Here is a 14889-nt window from a genome sequence, read left to right as displayed (position 1 = left end):
TTACTGATTCTCTAAAAACTAGATGGAGTCAAAAACTGAGGACAGGTTTCATTTGTGTTTGTGTATGTCAGTTTGATCTTCTCAGGGATGCGTTTGGGTGCTGACAGTCAGTTCAGCGACTTCTTGGATGGATTAGGCCCCGGTCAGCTAGTGGGCAGACAAACGCTGGCGACACCAGCTATGGGTGAGTCACAGCTTCATCAGCTCTGCTCAATTGAGAAAGAGAGATTTTGTGTGTTGCACATTATTCTCTGAAATGGTCTGTTTTTAAAAACAGGTGATGTTCAGATTGGTTTGATGGACAAGAAAGGCCAGCTGGAGGTGGAGGTGATCAGGGCACGAGGCCTTACCCCCAAACCAGGCTCTAAATCCCTCCCAGGTAACACACGTTCATACAAAACTAATTCCTTGTAGCACTTACAGTTAAATTAAGGTGGATGCAACCTAAAGCAACCTCCATACTGTCCCCGTTTTTTCCCATAAAACTTATTTTTACCCTCTCCTGACCACTCTCTCAGCTCCCTATGTAAAAGTGTACCTGCTGGATAATGGAACATGTAAAGCCAAAAAGAAAACTAAGATTGCACGAAAGACCCTGGAGCCGCTCTACCAGCAGCACCTGCTCTTCGATGAGAGTCCCCAGGGCAAGGTGCTTCAGGTAATGATCACATTTTTTCATGATCACTTTTTTTATGGGAAAACTCGTTGAAAGAAGAAGCTCTAGTTAAAAATGTATTAATAGTGAAAGGTCAGAGTGTTATTGGGGACATTACAGTGAAACTGCCATAGACTGTATATCTTGGAACAATAGACTTATGGTACTTTCCAATAGTCCATAGCCTTTACAGAGTATCCAGAGAGCATTCACAGTGCTTAACGTGTTCCACATTTATGTTCTTGTACACGTCACATATATAACATTATTCTAAAATGGATTAAATTCATTTTTCACCTCAGATTCATGCCCATAATTACAAAGTAAAATAAGGTTTATTCCAGCTTTACTGAAAACAAAAAACAAAATATAACATGTACATTCACAAGCTTTTCCGAGACGCTTTCCTGTTTCCAGTGATCACCTGTCAGCAGTTTGATTGATTGCAGTCCATCTGCAACACGTTCTCATCCCAAAGCGTAACATACCGACGATATGTGACAAATCGTCTGTATGTTACGCGTTCGGAAACATGAGAACCGTTTGCAATGAATCTACACTTGTACATTTATTTTATTTTGTCATGAATCGCTTTGGAAAACACTGTCTCATACGATTATTACGTCATTCCATTGGAGTCCATTCACAATCCGGTGCGTATCATAGGGACGTGGAAGGTTACCTTTCACGTGGGAAGGCTTGGGACGTGGTAAATCGGAAATGTGGTAAATTGGGGTGGTAAATTCAGCCTCAGTTGACAGTGCATGTGAGTACAAACCAAGCCATGAAGTCCAAGAGATTGTCTGTAGGCTTCAGAGACACTGAGATTGTATCAAGGCACAGATCAGGGTACAGGCACGAGAAGAACGTTTGCATCATTGAATGGCGCAGTGAGCACAGTGGACAACCTTTTTTTCTGGAATTACAAGTTTTTGTTTAACCCCAAAAACGAGTGTGTTGAGAAAGTGCGTTGTTTTTACTGTTTATTTTATTGTTTTGACTTAATTAGTAGGATTAGAACGGAACACGTTAACACTATGATACGGGCCACAACTAAGGGTATAAGTCCCCTGTAATTAAAGGAATTTCAGTGTATTTTATTAGAAATTAGAATGTGATTTGATTTGCTTACAAATACTTAGTTGCAATCAGGTTTTTACAGGAAACAAAGAAATAATTAACTGTAAGTAAAATGAAATGGTAAGTAAGTCATTTGAAGTGATGCATAAAGCATTTTAAAATCTTTTATTATGAGCATTTTGTTTTCCTTTGCGCGTTGAACCTGGAAATCTGTAAGGTTATGTGTTGTGGTGATTGTACCTTTGTCTTTTCAGTCAATCCTAAATCAATTCATCTGCCGTTCTTTCCTCCAGGTGATAGTGTGGGGTGACTATGGACGATTGGACCACAAATGTTTCATGGGTGTAGCACAGATACTGTTGGAGGAGCTGGACCTCTCTAGTACGGTGATCGGCTGGTACAAACTTTTTCCACCATCCTCCCTGGTGGACCCTACATTAGCTCCGCTCACACGGCTGGCGTCTCAGACGTCACTGGACAGCTCAGGACCGCCGCCGGGCGTTCGGTCCTAGTGACCGGACGGTGACCGCCTACCCCTCAACACCCCTTAAGTGACAAAATAGAATAATGGACCACAGCTACTGGACCACTACTGAGCAGAGGGGTGACAACACGCCCCGAGGATGTCGACGAGAAGCCCTCTTTCAAATGATGAAAAGCCAGACGGAGAGACAGGGAATGCGAGTGAGAAAGAGAGGGAGAGATAGAACTAGCCAATCAAAGCTTAGCTGGAGTCTGACAATCACGTCTCACACCTTCCCTCTCCCTCCTCCTTACACCTTTTTGTGTTCAAAGTTTTGCTTTCTTTGTTTTCTCCTCTGACCTGCAGCAGTGGAGGCTTCTGTCCAACATTGTTTTCTTTTTTCCGTATTTCCTTGTGCAGCCACTATCAGAGCACCCAAACAAAGTGGGGTTCTCCGCCTAGTAACCCTCCAGCCAATCAGAGTAGAGCTTACAGCCAGGCCACAGGGAAAAGTGTGGAAGTAGCAAATAGTTGCGGCTTCACAGGTTTGGCTGTTGTCTCTTCAGGTTTTACCGTGGCGATAGTGATGAGCTCAAGGGGACAGAGGGTTGGTCCCGTTTAACCGTGATGGAAAGGGAGCCTGCACATGCACTCGCACATTCTTAGCCTTGACAGGAAAAGCTGGACTCGTTCATTCAAATCGAGGCCAAACCTTTTCCGTGTGGAAAGAAAACATAGACCAAATTGCGGATTAGAATTTCACTTTTGATTTTGGATCTTTTGTTTTTTCCTGCCTTTGTTTTTGCCCACTGTCCAGAATGGTGCCACATGGTGCAGACTCCCTCTGTGTATGTCTATGTTTGGTTTATGAGCGATGGCATGCCAAAGGCCAATGACAAAGGCCAGGCCACATTTCTTTGAATACCCTCCGCCCGACCGCCACCGCCCGTCTCCTCCCCTCCCCAAACCCCTCGAACTCCCCCTGTGGGAGGGAGCAGCATGACTCGGGGACGCCCCCTCCCCGGCCCCCAAGCTGCATGCACGTTTCTTTCTTTCGTTCCGTTTCGTTTTTTCGGTTCGTTTCTCTACTTTTTTGTAAAATCGAAAGACGAGACAAATTAAGGAACAATTCTCAAAAAAACAAAAACAGAAAAAAAGACTAGACTATGTGTGTTAGTTCCACATACTTTTAGGCCAGCTTGTATGTTGCATGTTCTTGTACAGTTTGCTCGTACTGAATATGAATACAAACCGAGAAAAGCCAAGCCATCCCCGCCCCCTAACAAGAGCGGATCTAATGGGGGGGAGGGTGACAATCCCACCCAGGCCTCGCCTACCACTCTGGGTCTAAATATCCGTATTAGGAAGTCTCCAAAAGAAAAAAAGAAATTGTCTGAATTATTTTTTTCTTTGAACCCTTTGAACAACAGTGCTGTTCTGTAGTACTGAGCATACTCGAACCCCTGGCGTATCCGAGGATGTAGGTGTCTAAACTGTAGTTTATGACGGTCGGGGCTAGAGACAGAGATAGAGAATGTGTGTATAACAGCTAAATGTATATGAAGTATCATTATGAGTTTGATATAAATTATAAAGATATAGATATATGAATATAAAAAAAGAGTGTATCTGACTGTACACCCGTCACCAATACACGCAGACATGCACACTTTGTACATACAAATTAGGCTTGAACTTAAGTTATGAACGAACAAACGCATCGCTGACACACAAACATTCCTGGTCTTGTTGAGGGGAATACGCGCCCAGTGCTTGAGCTGCTGAGTGGCTACGAGACACAAGTGGGCGCCAATAGGCCTTTATTTTGATTTTGTCCCAGTTGCAGAAAAACAAGCAGAACCAATTGGAGCAAAGTTTACTTTCTCTTCCTGAAAACCATGTTTTTCTCCCCCCGTTTATTGGTTTGGACTGGACTTCTAAAGCCAACAAGAAACCTGGTTTTGCAGACATATTTTGCAGATGTTTTTTTGTTGAAGCACTTGGCGGTACGGCCGACTGCCCCTTTCCTTTGTCAGTATTACTCCAGGAATACTGATTGTTTACAGCCCATGGCTCCCCACTCCCAAACCACGATACTAGACGAAAGATGAAGTATTCACTGCAACAGTTCTTGTTTGTATAACAGATGTGGCTCTACTGATGTGTATGTTTTATATTCAAGAGTTCATTTTTATTATTTACAAATAAAAGACTGTGTGGAAGAAGAGCGTGGCCTTTTTGAACCCAGTGCTCCCAGGTTATTGTGTACCTGATGACTAAAGGCACATGTCATATGCTGAATGTGATTTTTTTTTTTTTATATAGGTTTCTTCACAATTTCAGAAGCACAAACTTGGTGAATGGTGGTAATGAGCAACATGATGGTACACTTGTGTCTTAACTGTCTCACTTTTAGATCCAGCCCCAAGTGGCTATAAATATGCTTCAATAAGGAGGTCATTTGGAATTATTGAGCATAATTTTTCGAGTTGCAGAAATGAATTAAGCTTTTGGGAGATTAGTCTCTGATGACCCATCACTGCAGAATGCAATGCCAGTGGTAACTGGAATCAGGACAGGACCCCCTGGAGTCCAGTTATTGGTGGTGATGAAGATGAAGATGGAGGGTTGGATGGAGCTCTGAGTGACCAGGGCAAGGCGAAAACTGAGAAGGAGGTGAGTTGCACAAAATGACAGAGGAGCACTGAGATAGAAAGTATGCAGAGTGCAGGTTGATTGGCATCTAAGGCAGGCAAGAAGATGGCTGGACCTGACCAATGATGTCAGCATTAAGTTGACAGTGCGACAAAGTGGAAGTGATGCAAAGAACAGCGGCCTGGCCCTAATTGCCACCCCCATTGTTAAATGATGAATTAATTGTCATTAACCACATTTTTTTGAAAGCTGAGTTCACTTTCACTAGCCACACGCCAGAAAGAAAGCTGCCTGATAAAGTGAAGCCGTCTAGAAGATCTCAAAAGCAATGCACCATGTCACAATCTAAAGAAAAGTCATTGACAGCTCTCAGTCCGGAAGGGGTTTCAAAGGCATTTCTAAGGTTTTGAGACTCTAGTGAAACAGTGTGAGCCATTACCCACAAATGGAGAAAACCTGGAAGAGTGGTGAGTCTTTGCTGGAGTGGCCAACCGAGGAGGTCACAAAGGAACCCAGAACAACATCCAAAGAACTTCAGGCCTCACTTTTCTCAGCTATGGTCAGTGTCAGCGCAAAAATGGGAGAGTTCATGGCTCGTCACATTTTACAAAAAAACTTTTTTTTTGCGCCTTTGCGCAATTTAGAATCAGCAGTTAACCTAACCCCACTAGGTGCATGTCTTTGGACTGTGGTAGGAAGCTGGAGTACCTGGAGAGAACCCACGGAAACACAAGGAGAACATGCACGATCCACACAGAAAGAACCCGGTGTGAACAGTAACAGTGCCAAAAGTCTAGTTTATTTAACAAAAATTTATTTTGACTTCTAGTTTTTAGTTTAGTGTTAGTTAAGTATAAAAACCTTGTTACACACTAAACTGTGAGCTGATATGAAGGAGGTGCATGTACGAGATCAGAGGATGGAAAGTTCTCTGACGCATTTATGATTGATTGATAGCTAACAATACATCCAGCCTCCTGAGCAAATACCGTCTTTACACTCAGCCTGTGTCATGATTTCATTTTCATTTCTCATGGGTTTTGTTTTCACTGGCCACAAAACAAATAGTCTGGCTTTTTTTTTAATTTCACAATTGAACTCATAAAGTTACTAAACTACTTGACACACATACAGTCCGGTGTACGTTAGTGAAAGAAGCGCTTGAGCCCTAGGTGCAACATTCGTAGCTCTTTAGTGCCATCTAGTGGTGACTTGAAACGAATCAATTTGCAAATCTGGCAGAAACATTGGATCTCATCATTTTCCCTCTGTCAGGCGTGGTTTACACTAAGACAGGTGATGCACTGTGCTGACAAATATTTCAGAGACGAATATAAATGAAAACAGTTTGAAAATTATGCCATGCCTGTAAAGTACACACAGTATGCGTTCAGCTTGTATACATATACTGTACATTTTGATAGTTTCTTTTGCAAAGTATTTTTTTCTGTTCTTTTACATAAAAATGCTACTTTGTGAATCCCGATCCCAAAGCTCCCATAAAATTCATTCAAAAATACTAAATGCCTCATATAGTGACATACTCACACGAACAAGTGACAAATTAAAGGAAAAAACGCCTCAAGCTCTCATTAAGGTTTTTTTGTTTTGTTTTGTTTTTTTTTTGATCACCAAAACGTGTAAGTGGAACAGCTACAATGTGAAAACGGACTCACCAAGTTTGTGGAAGTCCACCGGAGGGACGGAACACCATTCATCAGAAGACAGATTTTCATCCTGGATGAGAGCACTCCCATCAGGACAGAAATGATGAAAGTGATGGCTCCAAACAAATTTGTACACATTTGCAGTGATGATTCACCTCTGGGGGGCAGGTGGAGCCAAAAAGCATTAAAAAGCAAAACATTTTTGCTTGTGAGTTTTATTTTTGCGCCACTGTTCTGAGCCTTTGATCGGAGGAATACAGACTTACTGAGTTTCAATCCCTGTTGTGCTGTTATATGACATATATGCTTAGCATGTGTCAAACTCAGTGCAATAAACAAACAAAAAGAGGCAAAAATAAAAACGGCAAGAGAAACAAGATTTCATTACATTTTATTCTGTTAAAATGACCGAGTGTTGCATCTGTGGTGTTATGGCACAAACTGGTCTCATATACAGATTGCAGATGAGAAAAGTCCATTTAGCTTCCTAAAACACAAGTCTACAGTTTGCACTGCAGTGAGACAAAAAACTAAAATTCTTCCATTCCTGGTTCCACAAATAAAAACAAAAAAGTTTGTGGCTCTCAGTAATAAAATAAATAACAATGTAGACAAGAAGCCAAAGATAAGGAGTGAAATTTCATGTCTTTATCACAAGTCCCAGTCAGATCACCTGTCCGGCAATCTTTTAAATGACGCCGCCAATCAGCAGCCACGTGTAAATTTAACATATTAAGATTTGGTCGGTCTGATCCAATAGTGCCCCCCCTGTTTTTTCTTTATTATTAATAATATAATTGTGGTTTCTCTATGCTTTTATTGAACACGTCGTGACTTTATTTTGGAAAGTGCTCGGCCTTGATAAGCACGAGCCACACACCGTAATAACCAGGACACTGGGTTGCTTCCATCTGCTGCTCTAACCTGAGTGAGTGTGGTCACCTCCTCTTCTGCTGGACGCAGTTCCGCTGTGAGGAGGAGGAGGAGGAGGAGGAGGGCCTGTGGAATGTTACAATATAACGTATAATTGAGCACTTTTGATAATGATATGTTGTCAGCCGTGGCGCGTCGTCCTCTGAGACGCAGTCTGCGAACACACAAGTTATTTTCTTTTTTTTGTGTTCGCAGTCAGCTGATTGGAGAAGTGTGACGGCCGCTGGTTAACAGGCACACTGAAACAGAAGGGTGTCATGTCACATTAGATTTGTCATGCAGCCTCACTCCACCAGCCCCAGCCTCACACACACACACACACACACACACACACACACACACACACACACACACACACACACACACACACACACACACACACACACTGCTCCCCTCGGTGGTAATGGTTTGAAACCCACCCACCCCTCGTGGAGGACTGTGTGTCAGCGCTCCAGAGCTCATTAGAAAGTCGGTGCCGTGAGATCAGTCCTTACGCACTGCTCCCCGCTCCTTCAGCCGGGCCGCACCGCCGCTGTGGGTACAGCTCTGGCCTCCTCTGCCTCACACCCCTTCTTTCTGTGCGGCTTTTGCAAAATATTGATATTCATTTAAAAAAAATAAAGAGGAAAAAAGCAGGATTTATCGTTGCAAGCTCTCCGATGAGCGGCCCAATTTATGGCGTATGCTATCATTTAGCCTCTGATCACGATTTCTTAGTAATGATAATAATAATAATAATAATAATAATAATAATAATAATAATAATAATAATAATAATAATAATATACAAGACTTAAAATGTATATAAAAGATTTGAAAATATTTTATTATAATAATAAAATATTTTTACAGATTTTTCAGAGCACAATTTGACAGCTCACTGCACAGATACCTTTACTTGAAATATTCATTTATAAAACCTTCAAAACAATTAAAATTAGGCGCTTTAAAAAATCTAATAAGAATAATATGATCATAAACGGCTCATTTAATCGTTAAGCTGTGTTTTCAGTGAAGATGAGCAGATAGCAGAAAGGTGAGCTTGTTTGTGGTTTTGTTTCCAGATTTCTGAGCTCTGAGGTTTTATTTGTTATTATTATTATTATTTTATTGTTATTATTTTTTTTCTTTAAAAAAATTCCTGAAAAACAAACTAAACAAAAACGACATTTGAGATTCTTTGTTCTTGCTTGAACAGCAGCTCTCACGCTGCTGCTTCTCTTCTTAAGTTTCTAATCTTTGAATGATTTCATTGATTTGAGGCATCAGTGAATTTATATTTATATTACGTTAAAAAAAACAAACCCAAAAAACATGAATAAAACTGTTTTTATCAGAAAGTAAAATCACCTAATTATTTGTCCAAAACGTATTTTCCTACTATTAATATGATAAAAAACAAAAACAAATAAAGCAAATACTATTTGTATTTATTTATTTTCATTTGAAATAAATCTCCATTATATTTCTATCCTGAGTCTCCGGGCCCTCTGCGCTTTGTAAAGCGGGGGTCCCTTATATATTCTCACTCGCTCTCATACTGATCGCAATTGGACACAAGGGGGCGCTCGAGTCCTTGTTTGGACACAATAAAGAAGGCGAGCGACCGCAACTGGAAGCTTGTTGATTTAAATGGCGGTCTTTATGCTGTTATGTCACAGCGATCATGGAGTTTGTGGTTTTATTCACCCCGACATAAAACACATCAGCCAGGCTTCGTTCACTTCAAGCGCATGCGCTGCCGGGCTCATTCTGATCAGGAAAAGGTGAGTGTCAGAGACTGACGAAGCTAGTCGCTGTTTGAACCCTAATCAGCACCGTCCACTCATACACCATCCAAACACACACCATGCACCCATACAGCTCTTCATTTAAAGCAGCTTTGAAGTTTGTTGGAGTTTAGTTTTGCATGTTTCCTCCAGTGTGAGTCAGTCAGTGAGCTGTTTCCAATAATACTTGGTCCTAAATTACTTTCCAAATGATTTTGGATTATTTGTCAGCTTTCTGCAGTCGAGTCTTAAAATGGTGCTAGTCTGACATTACTGACATCCCTCCCTGCATCTGCAGGCCCGGAGACAGACGAATACTCGGCTGTCCCGAGTGCCCAGTTCCCCTCCTGTCGTTCATCCCCAAAGGAACCAATTTAGGGAAAAATTAACAACAATTTAGGCTTAGCCACCATCAACGCCCCTGTGTATGCTAAGGATGGGTGAATGGAGGTGGATGGATGGTTTGTGGTCCTTTGAGGCGTTCCCAGTTGACCTTATCGGTCGGCAAAACTCACACTAAATGTCTACTTCCGGTGTGAGCCACACATTAATAACAGACTCCTAAACATTGACCGGAAGTTTAAAATCTCTCATCTCTCCTTAATTTGACTGAGAACCTTCACCGTCTCATCACACACACGAAAAGGAGATTGGGAGGACGAAAGCATCTAAAGTTGTGTGTGTGTGTGTGTGTGTGTGTGTGTGTGTGTGTGTGTGTGTGTGTGTGTGTGTGTGTGGGGGGGGGGGGGGGGGGGTGATAATTTGCTCTATAGCCGTGTAATCCCGCCCGATTTCATCTAATACCAGCGCTCCGACGCAACGGCGTGCGCGCACATCTCCAGATGTGATAATGGGCGCGTTGTGGAAAGAAAAAAATCCAACCCGCTCGCGTTATTGTAAAGCTTTGTGGGATCAAAAAATAAGGTGTGTGTGTGTGCATGCTCTCTATACGTGGGGATGTGCGGGGACTGGAGCCTGAAATTCCTCCGCAAAGAAAGAAAGAAGGACAGGAAGAAAAAAAGAATTACAGGATCTGGAGCTTTTTATCTGTGTTTTTTTCTTATGGTTTGTTGTCGTGTTTGGTGTGTGGTTTCAGGAACGAACAGAACGAATAAGAGAAGCAGGTTTGCAGGTACTAACCGAGTTAACAATTAATGGAAATTAATGGAAAGGTTTGACTTCTCTAAATAATTCCGCACTTGTGTGTAAATTCAGGAAACAGCCGAGCGCGAATTGTTCGGGTGTGTGTGCTCGTGTTACTGGCAGGATGGAGATCGGATCCTTTCATTTACACAAGCGGGAGCGTTTTAGGCCGCATACGCGTGTGGAACGTGTCCGGTGGAACCTTGTAAGTGTGTGTGAGGCCGGTTTACATCGCACGTTCTTACGCACAGGATTCTGGATAATTAAGATTGTTTTTAAAAAAAGCATCAAAGCAGGAGAGAGGAGGAGAGAAACGGATAAAAAGGAGCGTGGAAAAGGACGGAGGGGGTGTGTGTGGAGCTGATTTATCTCCGGAGCCCCCCCACATTCACACTCACGCACCCCACCCCCCCCCCGGTCATTTCCATATATTGAAATGCGCCCCCAGTACCTCAATTTTCCCGGAGCTGTCGTGCGTGCAAAGGAAGGCGCGCATGTGACCACCGCCGATCTGACGCCCTGTAACCCCTCCCCCCGTCAAAGTGCTCCAGTGTCCGGTCACCCGGTGTGTGTGAGAGAGTGCGTACTGAGGTGTGCTCGGAGAATAAAAGTGCTGAGCGCGAAACTGTGAAGTTAAAAAAGGCGGCGTGTGGCCTACATACGGAGCAGCTAACATCCTGCTGTCTGCTCTTTATCTGCGCGCACGCACCTGACACCCCCCCCCCCCCCACACACACACACATACACTTCCTTTAAACACAGAGATGTAATAAAAGATTAAATATGGACCTCAGTGAGACACACACACACACACACACACACACACACACACACACACACACACACACACACACACACACACACACACACACACACACTCTTGCTGCAGCATTAAACGTGCAGCCTGACTGATTTATGACGGAATCAGGCGACGCGCCGAACATTTACATATCCCCCCCCCGGCTCACTCCCCGAGTCCGAGCACCGCTGCGGGCTTTGATCAATGTCCCACCGTGACTTAGAGTGTATGTACGGGAGCAGAGGAGGAGGAAGAGGAAGAGACATTCTTTGTTGCCGACAGATGGAGATGGGTGTAGACAGAGGTCAAGGTTGGCGTTCTCGGATCTGCGCGCGGGGTAATGAACAACACAAAAACAAAACCTTCTTAAATAAGTGCGGGTGACAGAGGACGCTGATGGTCCGGGCCTGTTTACAACCACGTTTAACGTCACATTCGTGCCCCACTGTGCGCGCAAACCTGAAGCGAAGAGTTTATCACACGGAGCCAATTTTCACCCCCCCCCTCCCGCCCCAAAACAAAAAAACAAAACAAAAAGACGCTGATCAGGAAGTTAGAACAACCTGTCCACAGTGATCAGTTACGTGACAGATTCCCAGCTTGCTCCTGGATGTTTTCTCTCTCTCCGCTCCTCTCTCTCACTCAGGTGCACCTCCGCGTGTCACCTTCTACAGTTACAGGATCAGGTTTAGTGGAAGCGGTGGCCGCCTGTCGCCAGCACGAGCAACAGGCCACCCAGGATACCAGATGCCCCGGACCGAGAGCGAAACAACCCCACTTCACCCCAACTCCACCCAGCCCGGTTTATCCCAGTTTGAAACGGACCAAGTCATTTATCAAATGAGAGGCACCTTTAACCCGTGTTTAACGCTTTCAGAGAGGAAACATTCAGCACGGAGTTTGTTTGTTTTTTAACGCAGCTTTTGAATGATCAATGCACACCTCAGGGGGGAAAAGAGTACATTTCTAACAACAAATCGCTACAAACGTCTCCCTAACTGCACAAACTAAACCCGGGAATCCACAATGAACGTCCACGTAACGCCTAAGAAAACAAAACAAAACGCGCTCCGTGAAGACAGAAGAATGAAAGGTTTATGCCTCTCTCCGTCGTCACTGAATTCCTTTGCTTTTCACTGCCTGCCTACAATAGATAAATAACTAAATGTCACTTACTGTGATATTTTAATCCACGCAAACGTACATACACACACGGGTTACAGTTAAAATCTGACACGCTGGATTAAATAATCCACAAATCTCTTATTTACACTCACACAGAATAGCTCGTAACACGGATTATTATTATGATTATTTTATAATTATTATTATTGTACTTTTAAACAATAACGCAGATGTTGTAGTTTACTGCTGCTCTCCTGTTTCGTATCAAACTCTGAGCAGTAAATCAAACCCGTCTGCTCCGCTCAGCTTTAAATCTGCCTCAACTTCACCACACGCTCGCAAACGGGATAATCACCCTATGTGGGATAATCGTCGTGCACGCGCCCCCGGCGCGCACACACACACACACACACACACACACACACACACACACACACACACACACACACACACACACACACACACACACTCTCTCTCGCCTCGCTACCGGTCGGTCTAATAAGCCACGCAGCGAGTTGCAACCTGCAGAAATTTTTCACTCACTGGTCACGCTGAACCTCCGCCTCCTCTTCTTCTTTTTCTCCCCCCCCCCCCCCCCCACCCCCCTCTTCCTCCTCCTCCTCCTCCTTTCTGCCTTGCCTCCCTCCACCTCCACCACCCCCTCGGTATTAAGTGCGCGTCCTCTGCGGTCAGTGCGCGTATCTCCGGGTCTCCAGAAGCAGCCGCCGGATCCTCCTCTCTCCTCCCGCTCAGCAGCCGCTGGTGCTTCGCGAGCTTCTTTTCCCCGGGAGATCCTCTCCGTCTGCCTCTCTTCCCCCTCCCGGTATACCGCAGCGATCTCCTTCTCCGGTTCCTCCGCCCGGCCCCGGCGGTACTCTCTCCTCTGTGCGTCCTCCGAACAAACCGGCGGAGTCGCGTCTTTGCTGCCGTTCTATCACCAAACCCCCTTTATTACCAGAGTATTTACAAGCTCTCCCCCCCTCCTCCTCCTCTTCTTTTTCTTCCTCCTCTTCCTCCTCCTTCTCCTCTTCTCCACCCTCCACCACCACCAGCAGCAGCAAAACACCCTCCCCTGCGCACCGTAAGCAGCTCGAACCTAAGGCTCATCTCAAAGTTGTTACAGCGGGCACTAACTGTCCCGCCGGTGGCGAGAGGCTTCAGTTTGGATAGGGAGAAAGAAAGCAATGGGTTGACCCTGTAGTGCTCATCGTGTGTGGGCATATACTCCCCACACCCCCACTCAAAATACACGCTCATGTCTCTGTTAAAGTTCTGCACAGTGTGCGTGACGCTCGCGTGAATAACCCCGGCATGATCTTCAGGACACGAAGCAGTTTCTTAAAACCAATCAGTACTAAAAATCAAACCCTGTTTGTAAGTTGGAGTGAAGGCTTTGATTTCCTCTGACCTTGTTAAGTCAGGCTGGTGTAAATGATCGCGCATCAGTGTGCTGTACAGTCTGCCTCACTCACTTAAACAGTCATAAAACAACGTTCGTGTAAATAATTTGTTCAACTTTTTAGGTTTTTGGAGTCTGACACTTTAACACTGTTCCAAAACACGAGTGTGTGTTTTATGATTATTGTGATTATTATTACTGCGGGAGGTCAGCAGTGATACAGCCCACTTTGCGCATGTGAAGCCACCCAGGTTATAGACGGTGCCTGTGCTTCTTTGGCTGCCCGACCAGTTTGTCCTGTTCACTGCAACCGGATAGCTGCTGTCTGTCATTTTAACACACGCATCTCTCTGTCTGATACCCCCCCCCCCCCCAAAAACAAACAAACAAACAAACAAACAAAACCTTCCGAGCTTTAAGGACACATGCTTGTCCGTGCGCATGCCGTCCACGGTCCAGATGAGCTTGTGTCCGTTCTTCTTCTTTTTCTTATTTTTGCGCGCTTTTCTCGAACAGAAGCCGCTACATGCGACAGACTTTTGCACACACACGCGCGCTCTCTCTTCCTGTATATATGCAGCAGTATCATATCCGCCCCCTCCAGTGAGCTCCTGTCCGCGGTTTCCCTTGCCCTGTTTTGCGTCCACCTCTCTCTCTCTTTCTGCATATTGCTTTCATTAGACATCTCTGCCTCTCTTTCTCTTTCTCGCTCACACACACACACACACACACACACACACACACACACACACACACACACACACACACACACACACACACACACACTCCTCCCTCCCTCCAAGTGCCTCTTGTCCGGCCCCCCTGATCTCTGTGTCCATTGGCTTCCACCGGGTCTATTTCTCATGTCCAGCCCCCTCCCTCCGAGCTCTCTGTCTCTCCCTCCCTCTCTCTCTCTCTAATGACCGTCCATTGGTGTTGTTACTGCGCGTCCCGTCCGTCCCTCCTCCCACTCCCACTCCCACTCGGGTGCCTCGGCCCTGCCCATGTTTTTGTATGTCGGGTGTCTGTCCATCGCCTGACGTTCAAGTTCGCCGGGAACGTCACGTCCGTGCACTTGAACTTGCACGGCTCAGAGGGGGGTGGGGGGTGGAGGGGGGGTTGAGGGGAGGGGTGGCGTGTGTGTGTGGGGGGGGGGGGGGGCTTTTGCCATTTTTTCCATCTCTCTCCCCTTCTCTCTCTC

At 44.9% G+C, this 14889-nt stretch overlaps 1 protein-coding gene across 6 annotated transcripts in view; it reads left to right on the top strand.

The window, feature by feature from the left end:
• rims1a (regulating synaptic membrane exocytosis 1a) overlaps positions 1-4423 on the top strand; it is a 116844-nt gene extending 112421 nt beyond the window's left edge. For all 6 annotated transcript variants that reach the window (XM_026190747.1, XM_026190746.1, XM_026190745.1 and 3 more), the window contains 4 exons: positions 72-184; positions 278-379; positions 519-658; positions 2029-4423. In XM_026190747.1, coding sequence (XP_026046532.1) covers positions 72-184; positions 278-379; positions 519-658; positions 2029-2247 — 574 coding nt within the window. In that variant the 3' untranslated portion in view covers positions 2248-4423. The remainder of the gene's footprint in view (positions 1-71; positions 185-277; positions 380-518; positions 659-2028) is intronic.
• Positions 4424-14889: the final 10466 nt, after the last annotated feature.

Source organism: Astatotilapia calliptera, chromosome 13 (assembly GCF_900246225.1).
Source record: "Astatotilapia calliptera chromosome 13, fAstCal1.2, whole genome shotgun sequence".
In the NCBI taxonomy this organism is placed as follows: Eukaryota; Metazoa; Chordata; class Actinopteri; order Cichliformes; family Cichlidae; genus Astatotilapia; species Astatotilapia calliptera.
This window is presented reverse-complemented; position numbering and strand designations above follow the sequence as displayed.